General features: G+C 45.3%; 2 protein-coding genes across 4 annotated transcripts in view; both read left to right on the plus strand.

The window, feature by feature from the left end:
• Positions 1-562: 562 nt before the first annotated feature.
• The window catches only part of LOC126557127 (uncharacterized), a 402,968-nt gene continuing 380,188 nt past the window's right edge, over positions 563-23,342 (plus strand). For 2 of the 3 annotated variants that reach the window (XM_050212796.1, XM_050212798.1), the window contains exons 1-5: positions 563-1,479; positions 2,100-2,395; positions 2,478-3,306; positions 3,455-3,572; positions 4,051-4,319. In XM_050212796.1, the coding sequence (XP_050068753.1) occupies positions 575-1,479; positions 2,100-2,395; positions 2,478-3,306; positions 3,455-3,572; positions 4,051-4,319 (2,417 nt within the window). In that variant the 5' untranslated portion in view covers positions 563-574. Of the gene's footprint in view, positions 1,480-2,099; positions 2,396-2,477; positions 3,307-3,454; positions 3,573-4,050; positions 4,343-23,342 lie in introns of all 3 variants that reach the window. The other variant, XM_050212797.1, reaches the window with a different exon arrangement.
• LOC126559446 (mitochondrial pyruvate carrier 1) lies at positions 9,055-9,515 on the plus strand. Its single transcript, XM_050215607.1, has 2 exons — positions 9,055-9,229; positions 9,301-9,515. The coding sequence occupies exons 1-2, from the start codon at positions 9,061-9,063 to the stop codon at positions 9,486-9,488; spliced, it is 357 nt and encodes a 118-aa protein (XP_050071564.1). The 5' UTR covers positions 9,055-9,060; the 3' UTR covers positions 9,489-9,515.

Below are 23,342 nucleotides of genomic sequence, written 5' to 3' on the forward strand. Positions count from 1 at the left end.
GTGTAAAGATTGTCGTTAGCTGGATAGTTCGATATATAGGGGGATATTTCGTTTCGATTCAGTTCCAACGCCAGTAGAATCTGTCTATTAAATCGAATTTGTGGTATTCAATGAACCATGCCGAGTTGCAAACAAATGAAAGTAAATTTATTTTCGGAGAGTTTGTTTTACCTCAAAATTCATTCAAACTTTCTTGTACTTGTTCGTGGCGCTTGCTAGAAAGAGAAAGATGAGCCAGGGCGAAAGAGAAAAAACCCAATGCACTGGCACAACATCGCGTTGGTGCGGCTCAATGCCGGATCTAAAACGTCAAAGTCAACCTTCTTCTTCTTCTTGCGTAAAACGTCAATCTGTCCTGGGTGAGCCAACCTCCTACGCTGCCTGTCTGCCATGACTGAATATCTTGTGTTGGGTGTGTCAGGTGAAATGAGTTGTTTGCCATCATCGTTAATCGGTATTTAAGCCCGCTTGTTTTAGTTTACCAAACGTGCCTTATAGCTAATTAGGAAATAGAACAAGGAAAAAAAACTGATTCCGGGATACGGGCGGGTAGCAGTAAAACTTCCGCTTGAGAATGGGTTTATTGTGGCGCAGCTATGGACTTTTTGCTGTGGTTACGCTGATGGGCGTGTTGGCCCAGTACGAATGGCAACCAAAGGACGCGTTCGATGAAATAAAGATACGCTTCGATAAGGTGAACGCCGACAACTGTCCCATTCTACCGCCGAGGGATTTAACCTTGCCCGAGGAAAGCGTTTCCCATCTACCGGACATCAAGGATGTAAACATTAATCCGGTCTTCCCCAACCGAACGGCCCTGCTGCACCTGCATAACATGGCACTGAGTCGTGCGTTCTTCTGGAGCTACATCTTGCAGAGTCGTTTCATCCGGCCAGCCATCAATGATACGTACGATCCCGGTATGATGTACTACTTCTTGTCGACCGTCGCGGACGTATCCGCCAACAGGCACATTAACGCTTCCGCCATCTACTTTGCACCCAACTCATCGTTTTCGTCCTCGTACCGCGGGTTCTTCAACAAGACGTTCCCCCGCTTTGCACCCCGTACCTACCGGGAGGATGATTTTAACGATCCAATTCATCTGCAGAAAATTTCCACCTTAAACACGTTCTATGTGCGCGATCTCGGTGCATTCCCACCGGATTCGGCACTGCACGATTATACGATCAAGAACTATCACATAAACGAGTGGTACAATCTGTGGCTGCCGGACGATGTAGACAAGCGGCACGATACGAAAACGACGTATCAGGTGGAAATTCGGTACGCCAACAATACGAACGAAACGTTCACGTTTCATGGGCCGCCAGGTGCGGACGAAAATCCGGGTCCGGTGAAATTTACCAAACCGTACTTTGATTGCCGTCGGTCAAACAAGTGGCTGGTGGCGGCTGTCACTCCGATTGCCGATATTTATCCGCGACACACACAGTTCCGGCACATTGAATATCCGACGTAAGTAGGCTCTGCGTGTGGGGTGGTAACATGAGTAGTAGTAGTAGTAGTAGTAGAAGAAGTAGTTTTCTAAATTGTACAAGTAGTTTTCTCATGACAAGAAAACAGTTTGATTTTCTTATAGAATGACGCAAAGGAACAAAAGAGTAAAAACTTAAAACTAATCTAAACTATCTAAACAATTAAATAGGGTGGGTATGGGTAGGTGATAGAGGATTGAAAGGGATGGTTATAAAAAGGAAAGAGATTAACACCGGAAGAGGAATTTCAGTAGCATTCAGTATTTAGGCAGCCCGGTGGTGTAGACATCGGCGTCGGTCTTTACTTGACGGGACCGCAGTTCAAATCTTATCCTGACCGTCCTCCGTAGTGAGGACTGATTATCCTACTATGTGGTATCTGCAAGTCTAGTAATCTCGGCGCCGGCGTGACTTTAGAAGATCGTTAAGTTAAAGGGATGTATAGACAAGTTTAAATCAATATTTTAAATTCTTTGTACTTGAATTCTGTGTGTTTTAGCTTAAGAGTTTAAAATTTGGGTTCCGTAGTTAATTGCAAATAGTAGCCTCGCCAGTAAAAGAGAAAAATGCGTTGAATCTATTCTTTTCACCCCTTCATAGGTACACGGCAGTTTCGGTGTTGGAAATGGATTTCGAACGAATCGATATAAACCAATGTCCGAAGGGTGAAGGTAACAAGGGTCCAAACGTATTCGCGGACACGGCACGCTGCAAGAAGGAAACGACTGAGTGCGAACCGATCGATGGGTGGGGATTCCGGCGCGGTGGCTATCAGTGTCGATGTAAGCCGGGTTATCGCTTACCGGGCGTTGTAAGGAGGCCCTACCTGGGGGAGATACTGGAGCGTGCATCCGACGAGCAGTTTTACAATGGGTTCGATTGTAAGAAAATTGGATGTAAGTACGATTTAGTTCTTCATTTCCATTGTATCTATGCAGGGTCGTTACTTACGTTTTTTCCGTTCCAATTCAATTGCAGGGATTCAAAAGGTGCCGATCAAATGGTTCCGGGCACCGACGTACGTGCGCGAACAGTATCTCAACCGGTACTACGAGTATAAGAACTACACGACCGGTCCGAGCTCGCTTCACTCTCACAAGCTAAACATAAACGAGGTCCTGAAGTTCATTTTGGGCGTAAATGAACGCTCGTGCAAAAACTACCACCCGCAGGATCTGATGCTAACGGGCGAGTTTGCCTACGAAGCACAAAAACAGTTCGAAAATGAAGCTAAAATGGCAATCCGTTTGGCGAACTTTATCAGTGCCTTTCTTCAGATATCGGACCCGACCGAAGTTTACTCGGGCAAACGGGTAGCCGACAAACCGTTGACCGAAGATCAAATGATGGGTGAAACGTTGGCGCTAGTTCTGGGTAATACACGCATCTGGTCGGCCTCTACGCTGTGGGATCGGCGCAAATTCCCCAACCGTACCCTGTTCGGACCGTACGCGTACAAGCGCGAGCTGAACACGCGCAAATTCAACATGGAAGATTTGGCCCGGTACAACAAAACGGGCGAAGGGTACATCGATAAACCGTTCTTCCGGCTGCTGAAACAGCGGTGGGCCACGAATTTCGATTCGCTCGAAAAGTACTACCTTAAGATACGGTTGCGCCACAATGAGACGGGCGAGTATGCGCAACGGTACGAGCATTATCCGAACTTTTACCACGCGGCCACAATGGATCATGGCTATTGGACGACGCCCGAGTACGACTGCAAGGGATACGTGAAAAAATGGCTCATAACGTACGCGGTACCATTCTTCGGCTGGGACAGTCTGAAGGCGAAGCTGGAATTCAAGTAAGTGTTTTTTTTTTTTTTTTTCATTTGGATCACTGTTGGCAGCGTGTCTGTTGAGCCGGAAATGCAGTTTTACCCCCTTTTTTATTGCTTTAAACTGTGCCTCTAACTAAGTTGGTTCGTTTTCTCTTTCATCTACACGTCGTAGGGGAATCGTTGCAGTTTCAATGAACATGCTCCAGCTGGATATCAACCAATGTCCGGATGATTATTACGAGCCGAATGCATTCAAAAACACTCACAAATGCGACGAGAAGTCTTCATACGTAAGTATGCCGTTTTCGCTTTCGCTGCTGCGTTTTTTAGTTTTCTCGGTCAACCGTCCGTTTCCGTCCCCCCGGTGTGCCTACCGCTGGGGTTGGGTTTTGATTTCATCCTTTGCCCTTTTATCCATCTCAATCGCAACCGAAGCGCAGAGGAAACGAATATGCTTCTGCATTTGCTTGTTTTTTGCACGTCTCTGTCTCTATGGCCATAATTGCGACCATCGGCACGGTGAAATCTGAAGAAACCGCTTTTGTTCTCGGGTGGATGAGAACAAACTGGGAACATAGAAAACTCGGGCGGACCGAATAGAAAATGGCTGCCTGCACCAAAGCGCAACGACAAGCGCATTGTCCAAAGGACATTGACCTGCATAAAAGTGCACCGCGCGCGCGCGCTCAAAAGAGGACGGTCAGACTTCGCATATTTAATAATTCACGATGGTTTTTTTCCCTCTGATTTTTTTCCATCTCTTTACAGTGTGTCCCGATACTAGGCCGTGGGTACGAAACGGGCGGATATAAGTGCGAGTGTCTGCAAGGGTTCGAATATCCGTACGAGGATCTGATCACCTACTACGACGGGCAGCTGGTCGAGGCCGAGTTTGAGAACATTGTGAATGATAAGGAATCGCGGTTCGAAACGTTCAAGTGCCGCCTGGCTGGAGCAGCCGCACTGCAGGTGCAGTTTACCATACTGGCCTTTGTCATGCTGGTCGGTTGGATTATGCTGCGCCGCAATCAGTGTTAGTATGATGAAAGAGGAGGTTTTAGTTTAAGCTTTTTCTACCGCCAAAAGTGCCGATCGATGTAAGACAATTTTAAACATTCTCGGGCAAACGAAAGCGCCCAAACACCATTCCATCCAGATGCAAAAGAAAGTGCATCTCGAAAATCACCACTAGCCAGGTAATGTAAAGCTACCTTTTAATGTGTAATGTAAAGTGCTACTAAGTAAGATTGATTCCATCTAACCTGAAAAGATCTGAACGTAACAATTTGACGTAATTGATGCCGTCCGACGCATGAATGTTTCACGTGGAAACAATTATTAGGTATTAAATCCATCCATAGTTGTAGTAAGAAGGTTTTATTATACATAAGCATCTCTTGTTTTATAGTTGCAACGATCGAATCTTCGCAATATCCTGAAGATGTCTGTATGATTTTTTTTACAAAATAGGTAAACAGTGAAGGAATAAATTCTTAAAAGCTAAAAAAAGAGGGTTTGTGCGTTTTGAGGCTCAGTTCGAAACCTTTTAATCCCGGTCAGTTCAAGGAGCCATCCACAAAGGTTGTACGCCGTGGCATACTTTTTGGCTAACCGATGGAAATAGCTTCAGGGTGATGATTGCCGCATTTTCTTGTGGTAATGCTGTTTTTTTTTTTTGGTCAGCGCTTTTGCTTTTTGCTCCTTACTGGCCGAGCTGCATTTTGTTATTCCGGAGGCCACCCGTTGTACGGGTAAAAAAGAAAAGTTGTGTAATCGGTTCCGTCCGTTGTGCCGTCCGCGTCCTTCTGAGAACGAAACGTACGAAAGGCAAAGAGGGACAGGTAAGGCTAGGCAAAAGAAAAAAAAACCCCGTGTTCATCACGACATTCTTAATTTTTCTTGCGCCGGCTAGCGATGTCTATGAGCCACATGATGCTGTTCCTTTTTGGGCAACGGCTCGCTATAGCAGCGAGCAACGAAACTGGACATGCGTCTATTTAAAGGGATAGAATAGACGCAACAGAAGGTTCACATTATAATATTTTAATAACAAAAACATTAATATACAGAGTACCGGAGAATGTCCGAAAAAAGAGACAAGATAATGCCGATGGTCAAGAAACGATGGTAAGAGGCGCCTATTTCTTGACGCTCGCGATCTGTGCTGCTTGTTGCGCTTAAAAACAAGGGGGAAAAACCGGGAAGATAATAGTAGGTATCTAGCAGAGATGGGGTTGAAACAGTATAGTGCGGATGAGCTCTCGGGTCGTATTTGGTAGAGATAGATCGAATAGGGGGAAGAATTTTCCCTATCCCTTCTGGATCTTGGCCATGTCGTTTTCATGCTGTGTGCGTGCGTGTGTGAGTGTGTTTTTTTTGGTTGCTTCCTTGATCTTTGAACAGAGAGACAGAAGATATACAAGAGCCACAGACCGAAGCGTGCGGCAATGAGGTCCGGCTGATGCTGTTGAAAAGAAGGTGTCCACTGTCCACCAGAGATAGTGGCGGACGAGAAGCATCCTTTTTGTGCTCTTTAATATATTCACTTCTTTGCTTTGGGGGAACCTATATGCTGACGGATTTCGTTCTATTCACTCGCTCGCCTGTTTGAGTGATCGTGTGTATGTGTATTTTTTATGTTCACGACGGTTTTACCATGCCACAGTGGACACAGCTTCCTGTCGAAGTGTTACAGCGAAGCGAAGCGTGAAAATCTGCATCGGTGAAGAATTTGGGCGGGGCAGCAGAACAACGGAATCCTCATGTCTCAAGTCGCATCCTGGCCGCATCGTCTCCGGTGACCTGTTTCCGTTTTGTTCGGGCGCGCTGCCGGAAAAAGCGTACTTTCCCACAAGCGCGCCACGAACGGTGAGTTTTCACCCTCGGGCAGCAAGCAGCAATGAACCGGGAATGTGTGGTGTCCGTGTCGTCTTCCTGCAATGACCACATGAAATGCCTTTGGCGGGGTGGCCGGGTGGTGTAGTGTGGCAACAGCATAAGATAAACCAGCCAAATGCAGGCGAAAAATCTTCCGATTTAAACAAAAAAATACACACACACTGCTTCACACAAGCAGGAACCAGTAGAGCGTGCAATTGTGCCCTCGGAGAATACATGGTGGCCGGAGACCGTTGGATGGCTGGAAATTCTTGGGGGCTTTAGACGCGGTGCGACACGGGGTATATTTGTTTTAGCCGTTTTTCTCACTATTTGCCCTTGCGCATTTTTCTTGACCGCGAGCCTAGCGGCGCGGATGTTGCTTTACGATGTGCCTTTGACCGTCCGCGAACGCGTGAGAGCGCTCCGCAAAACGCGCAAGGGAAAAAAGAAAGTAGCAGGAGCAACATTCGAGTATCGAACTCGAATGGAAGAGTAAACCGTTGACGGATGTACTGCAACAGACGTAAATGAAGCTGTTAATAGAGGCTGATGAGTAATTAGAGACGTCATAGACATTGGCGGCATTTCACGTACAGTGGCGCTTCACGGGGACAGATGGCGTTAAAAAGATGAAGGCGCGACTAATGTGATTTTGATGAATCGCCACAAGGAGATGCGAAGGTCCTTTCTTTATTGTACTTCAGAATTGCTCTGATGTGTGACTGTTTCGATCGGTCGTTTGTTGCTGGCTTGCAGATAAAAGAATATCGATCACTGCCAGACAAAACCTCGAACGAATTAGGGATTTATTTTCCTTAACAATAGTGTGTACCTTGCCTTTAACCCTTATCCAGTCCTGATGTGCCTTTTCAACCTTATCCCATCCCAAAGAAAGGACAATTTAAAACCAGTTAACCCAAATTAACCCGAGGCAAAGGTTTAGAGGTCTCCGAATACTTTATTTTTGTGTGTGTCTTTGTTACGGATGGCAAATAAACTTGCCATCGTAGTGTCACTGTGGCGTACAAGTGCAAGGATACAGGACAAAAAAACCACGACACAAAACCCGGTCAGTAAAGGTGCCGTACGCGCACTACTGTGGCAATATCCGAGGGGTACAAGAAAAGACCCATCCGACAATACGCAGTAGGGTCAGCCAGCGACTGTCGGGTCGACGGGCACATGACGGTTCACATCCCTCTTAAGCATCAAGCGGAAGTACTTCAGCAGCTTCTTCTGGTGCCGGTGAGCAGCCGTTTTGTTTGGTCCACTTTCCGTGTGACCCTCGTGTCCTGTTTCCAGTGGTCAGTCGACTATTCAAGGAGGCCACAGTTCTTTTCGCAGTCGCATCGTAGTTTTGTGTCGGACGACTCATCTTTCACCGGTTTGCTCGGGTTTACTCGGCGCTGAAAGGATATCGGGTTATTATGCGCATTGTCCGAATGGTCGAAAAAATCCATTTTCTCATGCAACTCAACACAACGAGATGCGGCAAGTAGTACGCGGTGGTTGGCAGCCGCAAAGGAGCCATAAATCAAAAATAACATAAAAAAATCCATTTTTCTGAAAAGGAAACGAGCATCGTGAAAAAAGGGGGATCAGCAGAGCAGCTAGTAAAAAAAGTAGAACAAAAACGAAGAAACACGCACAACAAAACGCATAAAACAGAGAAGAGCGAGATGAGAGAGAAGAAAAAACACACGAAAACGGTATGATGGCACACACAAGAAAAGATGCAGAAAAGGATTCCTTCGCTGCAAAAATGGAAGAGGCGCCGCAAAACGCGGAACAGCGATGCGCCACGCAAAAAGGACGAAATTTATTCATTTCCTATTTGTATTTAGTCTTATGCGATTGAACAAAACAAATCCTTTCGCGCACCTTCGGCAGCTTTATCCTTCGGGTGGACGATGTTGCGCGGGCTGGTTGTTCAGCAGGGAAATGGTAAGAATTTTGGTTGGGGAAGGTGGACTGCAGTTAAGTGGCACAAAGAGGATAAACTTTAGGATATGTGGCTTTTGCTCGGCAATCGTATCGGTCGGCCGGTATGATGAAAAAGGAACAATCGATCTCATCGTGTGTTTGAAAATAGTTTGTTTTTCAAAGCTGCAAAGAACAAACAAAATAAGTGGTTGTGAAATGCTGGAAATGCACATAAACACTAGCGTTTTGTTTGAGGATCCTCCAAAAATGCCACGAGTGCGTTCGTTCGTTAGCAGTTAGCAGGCAAATTTGAAATTTCATTCAAGTCAAACAACGTACTGAAATATTGCAACGGGTTTGGAAACTTTGCACGAACGTTGAAAAATGTCAGCTGTTTCTTGAGCAGCTTCCTAATTCCAGCAAACATCGCATCAAGCTCGATACACGAAGATGGGGTCGTCGTGTGCCACCCAATGTATGTAAACCTTGGTCACAGCTGACACGCGTTGTTGACAGCCAATTTTGCAATTGAAGGAAAAATAATAATACGAGTTTTGTTTTTAATCGTACTGATGTGTTGTTGATAGTTGCTCTCATCGTTCGATTTCCGGCGGGTGTGTAAATACAGGCAGGGCAGGTGCTTATGTAAAAAAGAAGTAAACCGTAAAGTGCAGCGAACGTGGGTTCAGGCGTACGTTAGATCCGGATAGAACCATTTAGGGTTGCCCTTGAAACCAGTTCCTTAACCTTGCTCAATTTGCATTTCGTTTGGTAGCGGTAAGTATGTGGGACATTTGGCATGCGAGCATAAACCAATTACGCACAGATTTAATGGTTACGCAATCGGTGGTATCGTTGCTGTTGTTGTTGGTTTTGGGATTTGAAATAGTATTCGCAGCAAAAAAATATTTGTTTAAAAAAAATATTCTATCGTTCTATTTGCAGTAAGAACCGACATCCTACAATCCAGTAACAATGGCAGCTATGGGACGTAAATTGCTAAACAACCTGAAAAGCAAAGAGTTCAGGGAATATTTAATGAGCACCCACTTTTGGGGACCGGTCGCGAACTGGGGCATTCCTATTGCGGCGCTCGGCGATCTGAAGAAGGATCCTAAGATCATATCCGGAACAATGACGACTGGTAAGTACAAGCATGTGCCCATGTGGATTATTGTGATGGTTAGATGTGTAATCATTTTTCTATCTTTTTAGCCCTTTGCCTGTATTCGCTCGTATTCATGCGCTTTGCGTGGAAAGTTCAACCAAGAAATATGCTTCTTTTCGCGTGTCACATCACAAACTTTACTGCACAAGGTTTGCAAGGTGCTCGGTTTCTCGAGTACCACCATATGGGCGGTAAGGAACGGATGAAGAAGGCAGAAGTGCAACAAGTGGCATAAATCGTTGGCCAACAATGAAGAAGTTACTAGCAAACATCACACCGAAAACTCGAATTGGCAATGTTTTGAGCATATGGTTAGAGTGGCGCGGATAGTGTAACCGTGACGATCGAAATGAACCTATATTAGTCTTTTTCTGTGAAAGTAACACGTGAGAAAAAAGCGCCACACATGAAGAATAGTTAACAAAAGGTCCTTTGAAACATCAGCACAAACAAAACATATACACAAAAAGATATAAGAATCTTCGAACGTGGGGCAGAGTGAGGAAACTCTAAATGGGTGCTAAATGCGAACGATCCAACAGTGGTGTTATGATCGATAACATAAGTAGAACATTATACGGGAACAATAGTACCTGTCGGGGAATACAGGTGTAGCGGATACTCTTTACAAACAAACAGTTCCAATGCAATCCGCAGGGGTAGATGCTTTTTTCCACTTTAGGGTAGATGTTTTTAGATACATTTTGCAGAGCAGAGCACATTTTTATGCACGCGACAACTTTTCAGACGCACCGTTTAAAGTTTACAATTCAACTGATGTCGTTATTAGATATTAATACATAGTAGATGCAGTGTAGTTGGCAGTAGTATGGACTTTTTCGAACCACCATATCCTGGAAGCAAGTAGTGTAATTTCCGACACTTAACACCTACCCCGGCTACCAATGACTTCACTCACACATGCCCCTGATTTGTGCCCGCTCCCGTTTATCGATTAATATACTAAAAAAAGACAAGCGCAAGCAACACTTGCAAGTTCTTCCTCTTTTAATACTAAATGACCAGCGAGAGCGAAAGGAATTGGCGTTTTTAAAATCACTACAAGAAAAAAAGCTACGCAACGAAACGCTGTGCTGTAACATTCTAGTGCAGGACTTAGAACTTTCTCAAGGATTTAATCAACCCAAAACCCCTCCCGGTGAACCGATGGGTGGTTTCGATATTGTGTTCTTTTTTTTTGTTTTTTGACTACAAGTTATGTTTACAAGTGAACCTGTAAGGTGTATTTTTATACGGTGTAAAGAGATGCGAAAGAGATTCTGTTTATTTTTTGACAATAAAGATGAGGTGTAGTCACAACAGTTTTGGGCTGTGGCGTGCTTGCAACATCCGAAAATGGATACAATCAATACCTTTCGCTTCCGCACCTGCTAAAGTGATGCTGTGAAGTGTGAACATCATCAATCATTTCGCGTGGTTAATAATGTATGGCAACAGTGAATCATGCGTTGTAAATTTATTTGGTAAACAAACAATTAAAACCGATATTTTAGCATCTTGTTAATCGTATGGTAATAGGCGGCAATTCAAAGGTCAAACACAACTATCACCAAAGTGGATGTTTGGCGGGACAAAGTTTGTGCTTTTTGTTAGCCTATATTTATTCATGGATACATTTTGCAGCTTTGGGCAGCATCGTGGTTGTCAAGTAGGGTGGAACAGATGCACTTATTCAATTGTTGTTATTTATTTGCTTATCGGGAACAATAACCGCTCTTGTTGGTTTTGACCTGCTGGCCTTTTCCTTCAAACCGTTCATGAGATGAGCGCCGTCGTCTGCTAATAATATCTGGATTTGGATATGAAAGGCCGTAATAGGACTTTAGAGGCTGGGTCGTTCAGTGCGATTCGTCACTGCTTTTACCTATGATAGGCGTAATTTTGGAGGTTTTTTAGACGATTTCTAATCTATCGGGGACGGCCCGTTGGTGACCGTTCTGACCATGGTAACAAACGAATCGTTCTCCCGTAGTGAGACTGACTATCCAACTACGTGGTATTTGCAAGACTAGGTTATTATCAAGTCTGTGTGACCTAGAAGGTTGTCGGCTAGAAATGGCCAAGAAGAAGAGCTTATCAGAACATCAACCTTGCGTCAATGGAACAGGCTGCTGCCAAGTGAGCCTCGTAGTAAACGGATCTTGTGCTTTATCCCTTTGATAAGGAGGTTTCTGTTCCAAACTTCTTATTGTCTGGAAGATCTGCTCGATTAAAAGATCTTGTTCTAAAAGGAGCCTTGATTTTCACGAGAAAGAACGTCGTGACACAAGGTTCATTGTTCACATTCAGGTTCATGCTTAACCTACTAGGACATTTCAATGCAAAAAGGACCTTTTGAGATCAAAGACCCCTGACTACTTCAATATTTCATAGCCGACGAGGCAGCATCTGTAAAGGAAACTCTTTGTCCAGACCACGTTGACGAAGGGATCTTCTCGTCAAAGTCTCATCGTCCAAAAAAATCAACCAAGTCGAAGAGACCTTGTCTATGAAGAATGGTTGCACTCAAAAAGCTTTCGTCGTTGTCTAAGAAACATCACCTACAAAGCCACCCAAGCTTTGCCACCCAAGGCTAAGATATTATATCGTCTCACAGATTTCGACCGTTTCTCGAATATTTTTGAATTTGACTTGAAACATCTGTTTGTTTAAAACAACACAAAAACATGAGGAGATTCATTACTATAATGTTGCCGTTAGTTGAGCTGAATAAAATCACGTATCTTTTAGTTGTTCTTGTTTATTCTTAAACACAATAGTGTTGGGTGCGTACGTAACCGGACACTCACGCTCTCTCTCCGTGAGAAGCCTCTCGCGGATTGATGGGCACGAGTGTCCTGGGATATGAGTATCTCGATAAGGGATCGGGATGCGTGAAGGAGAGTCGAAGATCAGCCAGCGAGCACGCGCACTCGGGTGGTGTGGTGGCACTGCACATTTTTTACGTTATAGAATAAAATAAGTGTTTTATTGTATGTAGTTTACGTTGTGTTGTGATCGTCAATATATCCGGCCAAAGATATCACAACAAACTGTAAAAGTGGCGACGAGGACAATTTTATTTTAACATGTTTGTTAAGTTTTAACGTGTCATTCAAGTTTAACGTGTTGTTCAGTTTTAACGTGTGCAAGTGCAGGTGTAACAAACATTAGTCCACCGTCTCGTAAGCGTCGTAGGATGGAGCAAAGCGACGCAAATCATGTGGATCTCTTCGCGGACGTCGACCCGCGCCGATTGTCTCAAAATCGTGCCAACGTTCCAGGCGTGCCTATGCAAAATCTCGTGCATCGAGAAGGAGCGTCGCTAATACCACCGACGCACATCCAGCCGCCATCGCAGACAACGTCGACGCCATCGCTACTCAACGCGTCACCAGCCATCATTAGCAGCGCGGATAGTGCAACGATGCTGCAAATGATGAATTTGCTTCAACAGCAAATGGCGCAACAGCAGCAACTGCTCAACGAGTTTTTACACGCGCGCATGCAAAACCAATGCGCCCCACCCACCACCTTGCAACCAGAACAAATTATTGATACTCTATCTCACCACATTTCAGAGTTTCAATACAACAAGGAGACAGGATTAACGTTCAAAAACTGGTTCTCACGCTATCTCGACCTGTTCCAGAAGGACGCTGCAAGGATCGACGACGCGGCCAAAGTACGATTGTTGCTTCGAAAACTGGGACCATCCGAGCACGATCGCTACTTGAGCTTCATCATGCCGAGTCGCCCGCCGGACTTTTCACTCGATCAGACAGTGGAAAAGCTGACATGCCTGTTCGACACCCAGGAATCGCTGCTAAGCAAGCGGTTCAAATGCTTGCAGATTATAAAGAAACGGACGGAAGATCACCTCAGTTATGCGTGTCGAATCAACAAGGCGTGTGTCGAGTTCGAGCTGAGCAAGTTGAACGAGGAAGAGTTCAAGTGCTTGTTGTATGTGTGCGGTTTGAAGGACGAGATCGACGCGGACATCAGGACGAGGCTACTAGCCCGCATCGAGGACAAGGCTTGCGCGACCTTGCAACAGCTGTCTTCAGAGTGTCATCGGTTAATCAACCTGAAGAAGGATAGCGCAATGATCGAGGCACCGGTACCAGAGCGTGTGCTAACAGTCAACGCTAGGGTGCATCGTACACCACGTCGATTCCAGCCTAAGCGCGAAGGTCCTAACAACCCGTGTTGGTTATGCGGAGGGCTGCATTGGAGCCGCGATTGCCCGTATAAACAACATAGATGCACAACTTGTTCTCGAACAGGCCACAAAGAAGGCCATTGCAACAACATAAGATCCCGTAAACCCGGCAAACGTCACTGGAAGCAGCGCGGAACACATTTAAGGATGGTGACTGTGAACGTCCAGAGTGTACAGCAACGGCGCAGATATGTGTCACTAAGGATGAATGGTACTCCAGTTCGTATGCAGTTGGACACAGCTTCCGACATTACTGTGATAGACCATACAACATGGAAGCTCATAGGCAGTCCTCAGTTAGCAGCGCCATCCGTAATAGCAAGAACTGCCTCAGGTGCTAACCTATTATTGGAAGGAGAGTTTCTCTGCACTGTCGGGGTAAATGGACAGACCAAGGAAGCCGTGATACGCGTCTCGAAAGCACATTTGTTGCTCTTAGGAGCGGATATTATCGATGCGTTTGCTCTTGGGTCGGTTCCGATGGACAGTTTCTGCTGCCACGTTACAGGTACATCTACCACGCCGAAGCAATGGCAAGAACGATTCCCAGCTGTTTTTGAAGGAATAGGCCTTTGTAAAAAGGCCGGGGTCACATTGACGCTAAAAGACAACTGCCGTCCAGTCTTTCGCCCTAAAAGACCCGTCGCATACGCCATGCAGGAACCTGTAAATCAAGAGCTTGATAGGCTAGAAAAACTGGGAATAATAACACCTGTAAAGTTTTCCGAATGGGCAGCACCAATAGTAGTGGTAAGGAAGGCAAACGGGAAAATTCGACTATGTGGCGATTACTCCACTGGTTTGAACGAAGCACTGAGACCACACGATTACCCGTTACCACTCCCAGAGGACATTTTCTCAAGGTTGTCCAACTGCACCGTATTCAGCAAAATCGACTTAACGGACGCTTTTCTCCAAGTCGAAATAGAGCCAAAATACAGACCGCTACTTACCATAAATACGCATAGAGGGTTGTACCATTACAACCGCCTACCACCCGGCATTAAAGTTGCTCCTGCTGCCTTCCAGCAACTTATGGATACAATGCTCACAGGGCTTAGCGGGGTATCAGGATATCTTGATGATATCATCATAGGAGGAAGTAGCGAACACCAGCATGACACAAATTTGGCAAAAGTACTACAAAGGCTTCAAGAATACGGATTTACGATACGAGCCGATAAATGTGCGTTTAAACAGCAGCAAATCACGTACCTTGGACACGTGATCGATAGCCATGGGTTACGACCAGATCCGGCTAAGATCGAGCTGATCAAGATGCTCCCTGAACCAAAGGATATATCCGGAGTGAGATCATTTCTTGGAGCAATCAACTACTACGGGAAGTTCATCCCGAATATGAGGAAGCTGCGATATCCTTTGGACAATTTGCTTAAGCAGAATAATTCATTCTGCTGGACGCCAGAATGCAAACAATCGTTCGCAACGTTCAAGTCCCTCCTATCGTCCGACTTACTTTTAACTCATTATGATCCACGGCAGAAAATAATCGTTTCTGCAGACGCTTCATCAATCGGTCTCGGCGCTACGATTAGCCACGTTTATCCTGGAGGTGCAATGCGCGTAATTCAACATGCTTCCCGCGCCCTCACTGAAGCAGAACGTCATTACAGTCAAATCGATCGCGAGGGCTTGGCCATCATCTTTGCAGTTAAAAAGTTCCACAAGATGATTTTCGGAAGGCATTTCATTCTTCAAACGGACCATCGACCTCTTCTTCACATTTTTGGCTCGAAGAAGGGTATCCCGACCGTCACTGCAAACCGTTTACAGCGTTTCGCACTCACTCTTCTAGCTTATGATTTCAGCATAGAGTATGTACGCACCGACGATTTCGGAAACGCTGATTTGCTTTCGCGCCTAATCAACACTCAAGCCAAGCCTGAAGAAGACACCGTGATCGCATGCATAGAAACAGACATCAAAGCAATGGTGGTAAGTGCGCTTCATAACACTCCACTTCATTTTGCAGACCTCATCAGAGAAACACAGAAAGACCCCTTACTGCAAAAGCTCGTGCGTTACATACGAAAAGGATGGCCCAGTAATGCGACCTACACCGGGGAACTGTCTCGTTTCTTCGCTCGAAAGGATGCCTTATCAACCGTCGATGGTTGTATTTTGTTCGGGGAGAGGGTAGTGATTCCTCAAGTTCTGCAACATCAATGTCTACAACAAATACACCACGGTCATCCTGGCATACAACGGATGAAAGCATTGGCCAGAAGTTACCTTTATTGGCCAAACTTGGACGCTGACATCACGGAATGGGTCAACACATGTCATGCGTGCCAAACAGTTGCAAGATCACCCCCTCACTCAAGTCCCGTACCTTGGCCAAAAGCTGCAGGTCCATGGCAGCGCATTCATGTGGACTATGCCGGTCCGCTAGACGGAGATTTCTACCTCATCGTAGTCGATTCATTCTCGAAGTGGCCTGAGGTATTCCGAACGAACAGCACTACGTCTGCAGCAACCATAGGCATTTTACGTGGAATATTCGCCCGCTTCGGTGTTCCAACCACTTTAGTATCTGATAACGGTACGCAGTTTACGAGCGAAGATTTTAAGTCTTTTTGCTTCCAGAACGGCATCGAGCACATAACGACAGCACCGTATCATCCGCAATCTAACGGTCAGGCTGAAAGGTTCGTTGATACTTTCAAGCGAACTGTTAAGAAAATATCAACAGATGGAAAAACGATGCAAGAAGCGCTGGACGCATTTCTACTGGCCTACCGAAGTACTCCAAGCTCCGTGTTGGAAGGACAGAAATCACCAGCGGAGATAATGTTAGGCAGGCCAATGCGTACAACCTTAGACCTGTTACGTCCACCACTCGCCGGAAATTTATCAGACAGTCCAGTAGCCGCGAAACGCAGGGAATTTCGCCCGTCCGACCTGGTATACGCTAAGTATTACTCTCGCAACGGTTGGACTTGGCTTGCTGGGACCATTGTTAACCGCATTGGAAATGTAATGTACACCGTCAGAACAGTCGATAGAAAGACCATAAGAAGTCACGTGAACCAGCTGCGCGAGCGCCGTGAACGTCATCATCATCATCATCAATGTGAATCACCAGAGTCCGTCAGTTTACCGCTTGATATTCTTTTAGACTCTTGCCACCTTTCTTCGCAACCGAAAACATCAGCAGCCGAATCATCATCAGCACCGCTACGGCATGAGACACCTTCATACACAGGCGTATTGACTGCTCCACACCAACAAACGTCAACAGCAGTCATTGATCCGCGCACGGCCTCAAACGCGGCACCACTGCATCCAACGAATGTCCCAATTCCAGTACGACCTCCAAGCCGAGAACCACGTCGCTCTTCTAGGCATAGAAGACCGCCCAGTAGGTTCGACCTGTACAGACGCTTTTAAAAGAGGGGAGATGTTGGGTGCGTACGTAACCGGACACTCACGCTCTCTCTCCGTGAGAAGCCTCTCGCGGATTGATGGGCACGAGTGTCCTGGGATATGAGTATCTCGATAAGGGATCGGGATGCGTGAAGGAGAGTCGAAGATCAGCCAGCGAAGCGCGCACTCGGGTGGTGTGGTGGCACTGCACATTTTTTACGTTATAGAATAAAATAAGTGTTTTATTGTATGTAGTTTACGTTGTGTTGTGATCGTCAATATATCCGGCCAAAGATATCACAACAAACTGTAAAAAATAGTTATTCCCAACGTTGGTTAGAAAATTCTTACTTGGAAAATTGTTTCTAACAAATATATGTTAAATTTATGCATTTTTTCGGCACAAAAATATATTACTTTCATTTGGAAAATAAAACAGTGGAGAACATGGGAAAAGCGTAAAAATTCGAAAGAAAATTGTTCGAATAAAACTCAACCTCTTTAAACTTAAATGTTAAACAATTTGGACAACGAGCACCATTTACATATTGACCGGTTCCTATTAAATGCTGTTTTGTGTGGCGACTTGACTATTTGGCCCTTGGAGCTGTTAATAATCTTTACAGCCATGAATCATTTAGCCAGCGAAGAACACAGCTGCCTGAAAGTGTTTTGCAACAGGAGAATGTATTAAGGGTTCCGCCATTACTTGTCTCGCCACAATATTAGCACCTCTGCATCTGTCGCACACATCAAAACACTTTTCACAAGGCTCAGAAAAACGATCGATTCGTAAGAGGAATAAATTCAGTAAATGGTTGAACCATTATTACCACCAGTTGATTAATGTGCTGAACGTAGTTCCTAAGCCCCCGAAATTGATTGCGGTTATTGGTTTATGAAATAATGAATTTTTTCTTCGGGCTACTAGAATTTTACTTGGATCCTTTAACGGAAGCTTTCGTTTGACAGTTTAAAGCTTTTCCAACAGACAGGCATAACTTGAAGAGCTTTTGATTTAGTACAGCTTGTACTGTCTACTGACCCTCAAAAAAAAAGTTACCTTGCCATGTCAACAAGACCATTGGGATGCTGCTGCTGCCCTTTACCATCACATGCAGGGTGTGACAAAGCATCGACAACGTGCTTCGGAACGGGGTAATCGGATAGGGCAAAAGCGTGCGCCCAGTACCAGACGGAAAAGGATGGATGGAATGGAATCTCGCACAAGTTCCATTCGGAAGCATTGAATGAGTCAAAGGTTGCACATGCGCGCGTACAGACGAAACCGTTTGTACTGTTGGGAAATGGGTGATGCTGCTGCTTCTGCTTTATCATAGTGTTGGTGTGATAAGGAGCCGCTCCCAGCGTGTTCCGATATGGGACGTTAGAGCAACAAACCAAAAGCTAATACGAACGCGAATGAGAAACCAAAAAAAATTCCTCTGACCCTTTTCGATGTTTTTCATAAGCGCGAGAGAGAGAGAGACAAAGAGATAGAGAGAGCGCACAGCAAGGGTCCGTATGTGTGCGTAGAACGTGTACTATGATACATCCTCGTGCTCCGTAACGTTGCTTTTCCCAGCGATTAACGGCGCGATTTTCCCTGCACACAGCATCCTTTTCTTGTCGCTCACACACGCTCACACGGCTTTATGAGAGTGTGTAAGTGTGTGTTAGTGGACACAGTAGAAGACACATACCCGATGGGGCACAAGAGAGTACCAGCGTACGGTACTGCCGTGCCAGAGTCGTCTGAGTGCCGAGTTAGTGTGGTCGAGTGAAGTAGGACTACGCGACGGACAACTGCTGCTCGTAGTATCGGTTAGTGGCCGTGGTTGGGTAGTGAAAAATAAAAGAAACATAATCCTACTGTCCCGAAAGACTCTTATTTGTGGGGGGGTTCTGTGTAAATGGGGTGTGCACCATTACGAACCCGTAAAATGCATCGAAGAAAAGGATCATCAAGTACAATATAAATAGGAATGCCGTACCGAATCTAGTAACCTTTGACAAAACGAGGCAGGACCAATTTTGGTGATGGCAAAAAAAAAAAACAAACAAAAGTGTCTGTGTATTTCTGTGCATGTGTGTATTTTTGAAATAAGAAAGGTGTGTTTTTTGGAAGGCTTTCATGCAACCCAGTTGTGCTTGTCCAACGGAACAAGGATACCGAGAAGTGACCAACTCCGTGTGGCTCCGTCCGAACGGGCGTGATAATTGCTAGCGGAACGGGAAAATTGTTCTATCAGTATAGGTGCTGCATGTGTGTGTGTGTGTTCGTGTGAACGTATATGAACACGTACCTGTGTGCGTGCGTGTGTGTAAAATGCGCTAGAGATAATCTTCTAGCATAGGAATAAATCAACTACTAGCTCAACCACTTGACCGCAAGTTAACCCAGCTAAACTTTGGAAAATCACAGTAGAAAGAGCCAATTTTCCATAAAGTTTTCCACTGCGGAAAATGCGAAGGTTTGTCAACGGAACGGTGCGATACCGTGCGAAGGAATTAGTGTACGCGGTGTCTCTTTCACGCACCGGAAAGCATTCCTTGCCCGATATCTCGCTTTCGAACACTTAGTAGTGGTGCGTTCTCTTTTTCGCTAGCGTTTTTTGCATCGCCCTATCTTCCTCACTCTGGGTGGTGGTTCATTGTCGCAGGCTACTAAGCTTAAATCCTTCTGCTGCTATTGCTGCTGCTGCTGATGGTGTTGCTGTGTACGTGTGTGTGTAATTGTTTTTTTCAAAAATACTAATTCACTTCAAAGGGACCAACATTTAGTTTTGTTTCGTGTATTTTACAATGTTAAGACTTTATATTAAAGCATTAAAAATAAATTTATCGCAGTGGAGTTGTGCAGAACTGCCACGAGATAAATCAAATGCGAGACGGAAAAACGCCCCAGATGATCATGCTTTTACGGGCGTGTACGAAAGTCGTTTATGCATGCAGAACACGAAGGATATATGATGGAGCCAGATGGAGCGACAGTGTGAGAGTAAGAGAGAGAGAGACGAAGTGTATGTGTGTGAGAGAGAGAAGAAAAAATAGGAGCAGCAAAAGAAAGGAATAAGGGGATCCGTTTTCGAGTAGGCTGAGAAAAGCTCGCGATGAAGCAGCATTGGGATGGAGAGAGAGAGAGAGAGCGAATATATTATCCTCTTTTTCTCTCGTTTCGTTTCGTACGCCTGGCGAAAAAAATCACCCTTCAAGCACAATGTGGTGGAAAGCGATCAAGTGTAATCGATGTGTTGTCCTTTTGCAGCACCCGATCGTCGTTTTGTTTCTTATTTGGGATACTGAGAGTGGGCAGTTCTTCTAACAGCGGGCAACCAAAGTGTACCTTTTGCTTTATTACAATCGCATAATGCAATCGAACCGTGGCAGTCACGCGAATCGAAGTCATCGCTTGGAAAACTGTGTCCTGTATACCATGATCTACTGCGATAGTGGCGTGTACTGGGTGTAGCCTTTGCATATTATTTGGTAGTCTTGATAACTCTCATTTTGGAGCGTTTTTCTTTGCCGTGAGTTTTCCGTCTCTTTCTGGTCACTCCGTTGGTGCGTAGTGTTGTGTACGAAGATTTTTGTGCTGCAATATCGTTCCATAGGTTTGTTAGTAGTAGGATTCTTGTATGACTTCGAAGTTTACTACTTCATCGTTGATTTTACGCTGCAAAAGAAAACTTTTTCATGCCCTTGTGATAATGCGGAGGCTGGAGCTAATCCCTTAGGATTTGTTCCATCATGTTGAATAGATTCTACAGCTAATAGGATAACAATTGTGTTCGCAGTTTGTATCACATTGAGTTAGGGTTGATGGAGGTTAAGACGGAAAGAGGTTGAGAGTTTTTGTGGACCAAGACCTAGACCTCTTCGAGTCGGAACGTGAGGTCTCTCTATACCTCTAAATTCAATTCCACCAAGTTATCCAAGGGCTTTTTTACCAGTGCATTCTAATCATATCAATGTGCAAGGCCGTTTTTGTTACTTTAACGCAATATTTAACGTAAAATAAAAATTCCAATGCGAACAATTGACCATCTTTAGCAAATTAAATTCGTACAGAATTAAAAAAAAACTTTTTATTATTGGGCGGCCACGGTAAAGTCACGTCACGGCACAATTTCCATTTTTTTTTGCCGAGCGCAGGTTTATGTAATGTTGGTTCATCTCGCGTCTTATCTCGGTCGCTGGCACGGGAGGTTACCACGGGCTGAGAATAGGCAGGCAGACGCGACAGCAAGGTGGCGGCTACCCGTGGCGTTTGCTTGCTCGATTGTCGAACAAACGGTGTGATTCTTGCCGCGAGATTGTGCATTTGTGTGCGCGTGTGTATGTACGATTGCGTGTATGTGCGCACCCATTCCGAGAAGTGACGATATCAAACGAAGAAAAAAGAAACATACTCCATCCCTTAAACGAGAGACACAAAAAAAAAAACACCATTGAAGCAAAGAGAAGAAAAAACACACACAGTCAGCTCCAATTGGCAAGCGGGCGAACTGCTGACAACTCCCTTTCAACTGTCAAACGGCAGCAGTCCGAAGTTCAAAAGGCAGAGCAGCGGTAAGAGTGAGCTTTCGCTATCTCGTTCTCATGCACACTAGTGCAAGCTATCCTTTTTCTGTTTTTGGTTGGCAAGGATAACAGGAAGCATAAGTGTGTGGAAAGAAGTGTCAGTGTGTGTGTGTGCGTAGGGCTTGCATGAGTATTCTCGCCGAGAGGGAGAGAGATAAAGCGTCTGCGCGAGAGAGAAACGCTTAAAAAAACGCAAGCAACGCGTGTAAAGTAAGCGATGATGGTGAAGAGAGTAGTTTGTAAGTGAATTCAAGAAAGGATCTCGAAGATGTACGCGCCCCTACTTAGTACAGATTGCCTGTGTTAGTGTATAAGAGAAGGAGCGAGAGAGAGAGAGAGAGCGCATAGGACGAAGTGGTACGAGAAGCAGCAGGAAAGCTGGCGGTGGTAAAACAAAACCCTCCCCGCAAAACTGATGATGATGGTGGGTACCGAAAATATGTCAAAGAGGACTCTTTATGTGTACCGAAGCAGTGAGATCGAGATCGTGATGCTGTGTGTTGTTGGCTCTCCAAAGCGTGCAAATGGAGCTTTTTTTTGGAGAATGTGTTTTTGTGTCTGTATGGGTTTCGTATCCAAAGAGCATCTTTACAGGAGAGCGAGAGAGCGCACGAAACCGCGTACGTGTGCTAGCGTGTGTGTTTTATGTTGTGGGGCGCGGTGGTTTATGTTCGCGACACTGTGGCCACAGTTTCATGGATCATGGTGCCAGCGATTTTATTTTTTATCGTATTGTTTCTTCCCTCAGTCGGATTACTTTCATTTCGCTTTAACAGGCCAAGAAGAACACTTTTCGAGCTGGTGTGAGCAGCAAAAATTGGATTGTGTTTGGAAAAGCCACACGGTGCAAAAGCTCGCAACGTCGCCCATGCTCTTCGATAGGTGGGTATTTAAGGGAAGAACTTTCGGTATGTTAGAAGCGAGGACTTTAGAGGGACTGGTAGAAAGAAAATAGGAGCAAAAAAAACGATACACACATACACACACCAACACACTCATACTCGCACAAACAGGGCCACACTTAAAGGAGTGCCTGCTGCGAATCTTCGCACATCGTAAGAAGATTGCATAATTTCCGTCCATCCGTATGCCGTACGCAGGATCAGGTAGCACCCGCCCCGAAGACATCATTATGCCGGTGCGCCTTGTCGTGCCTGATGCGACCGCCGTGCAGTACGGAAGACGACCGTCGTGCAGGACTGTTGAAAGGCTGTTGAAGTCAGGTCGAACCTCGGCTCTATTGTTTCGCCTGCGGAGAGCATTTTTTTTTGTAAATGTTTTAATTTTATTCTTCATTTAATTCTTCTTATCGTGCAAAGTTTCGAGAAAATGTTCCAAACTTTCGCCGCCCTCTTCGGCACAAAAATGGCACTGGGGTAGAGCCGGGGATGGATCGTGTACCAACTTCATCAATCAAGATTCGGCGAACTGTTCACCCTCTGCGGTCTGCTTACAGACCGGTGCGATATGCGATCAGGGAATAGAGCCGGACACAATGGGTGGGTGGATAGAAAATCAGGGAGAGGAGGGGGGGGGGGGGGGTGGTAAATAGTTTGAAAGTGGATTTATCCACCCATTTATCCGGCACACACACCCGAGCTCTGCCATGTCCATTCTTTTCCGATCGCTTTTGTGTGGCTTCACAATGACACAATGGAGTGAATAGAATGGAAGGGTATATCCTTCTTGCTAACGCGTGAAAAAAAAAAAATGAAAAACATACTCGAACACGGTGTAAATACTGAGAATGGGGCAATATACTTCACTGCAAAAGGGCGATATGTAATGATTGACATTTTCACCCCATTACAGTGCGAGGCCAGAGGTTGATAAATCACGCTGAAGTGGACAATATTTAGTTGCTTTCCACACAGCAAGAGAGAGAGAGAGAGAGAG

The sequence above is a fragment of the Anopheles maculipalpis genome, chromosome 2RL (genome assembly GCF_943734695.1).
Source record: "Anopheles maculipalpis chromosome 2RL, idAnoMacuDA_375_x, whole genome shotgun sequence".
Lineage (NCBI taxonomy): Eukaryota > Metazoa > Arthropoda > Insecta > Diptera > Culicidae > Anopheles > Anopheles maculipalpis.

Coding starts and splice junctions, on each gene's coding strand:
- LOC126559446 (XM_050215607.1), top strand. CDS start 9,061: ATGGCAGCTATGGGACGTAAATTGCTAAACAACCTGAAAAGCAAAGAG. Junction 9,230..9,300: donor ATCCGGAACAATGACGACTG/GTAAGTACAAGC, acceptor CTATCTTTTTAG/CCCTTTGCCTGTATTCGCTC.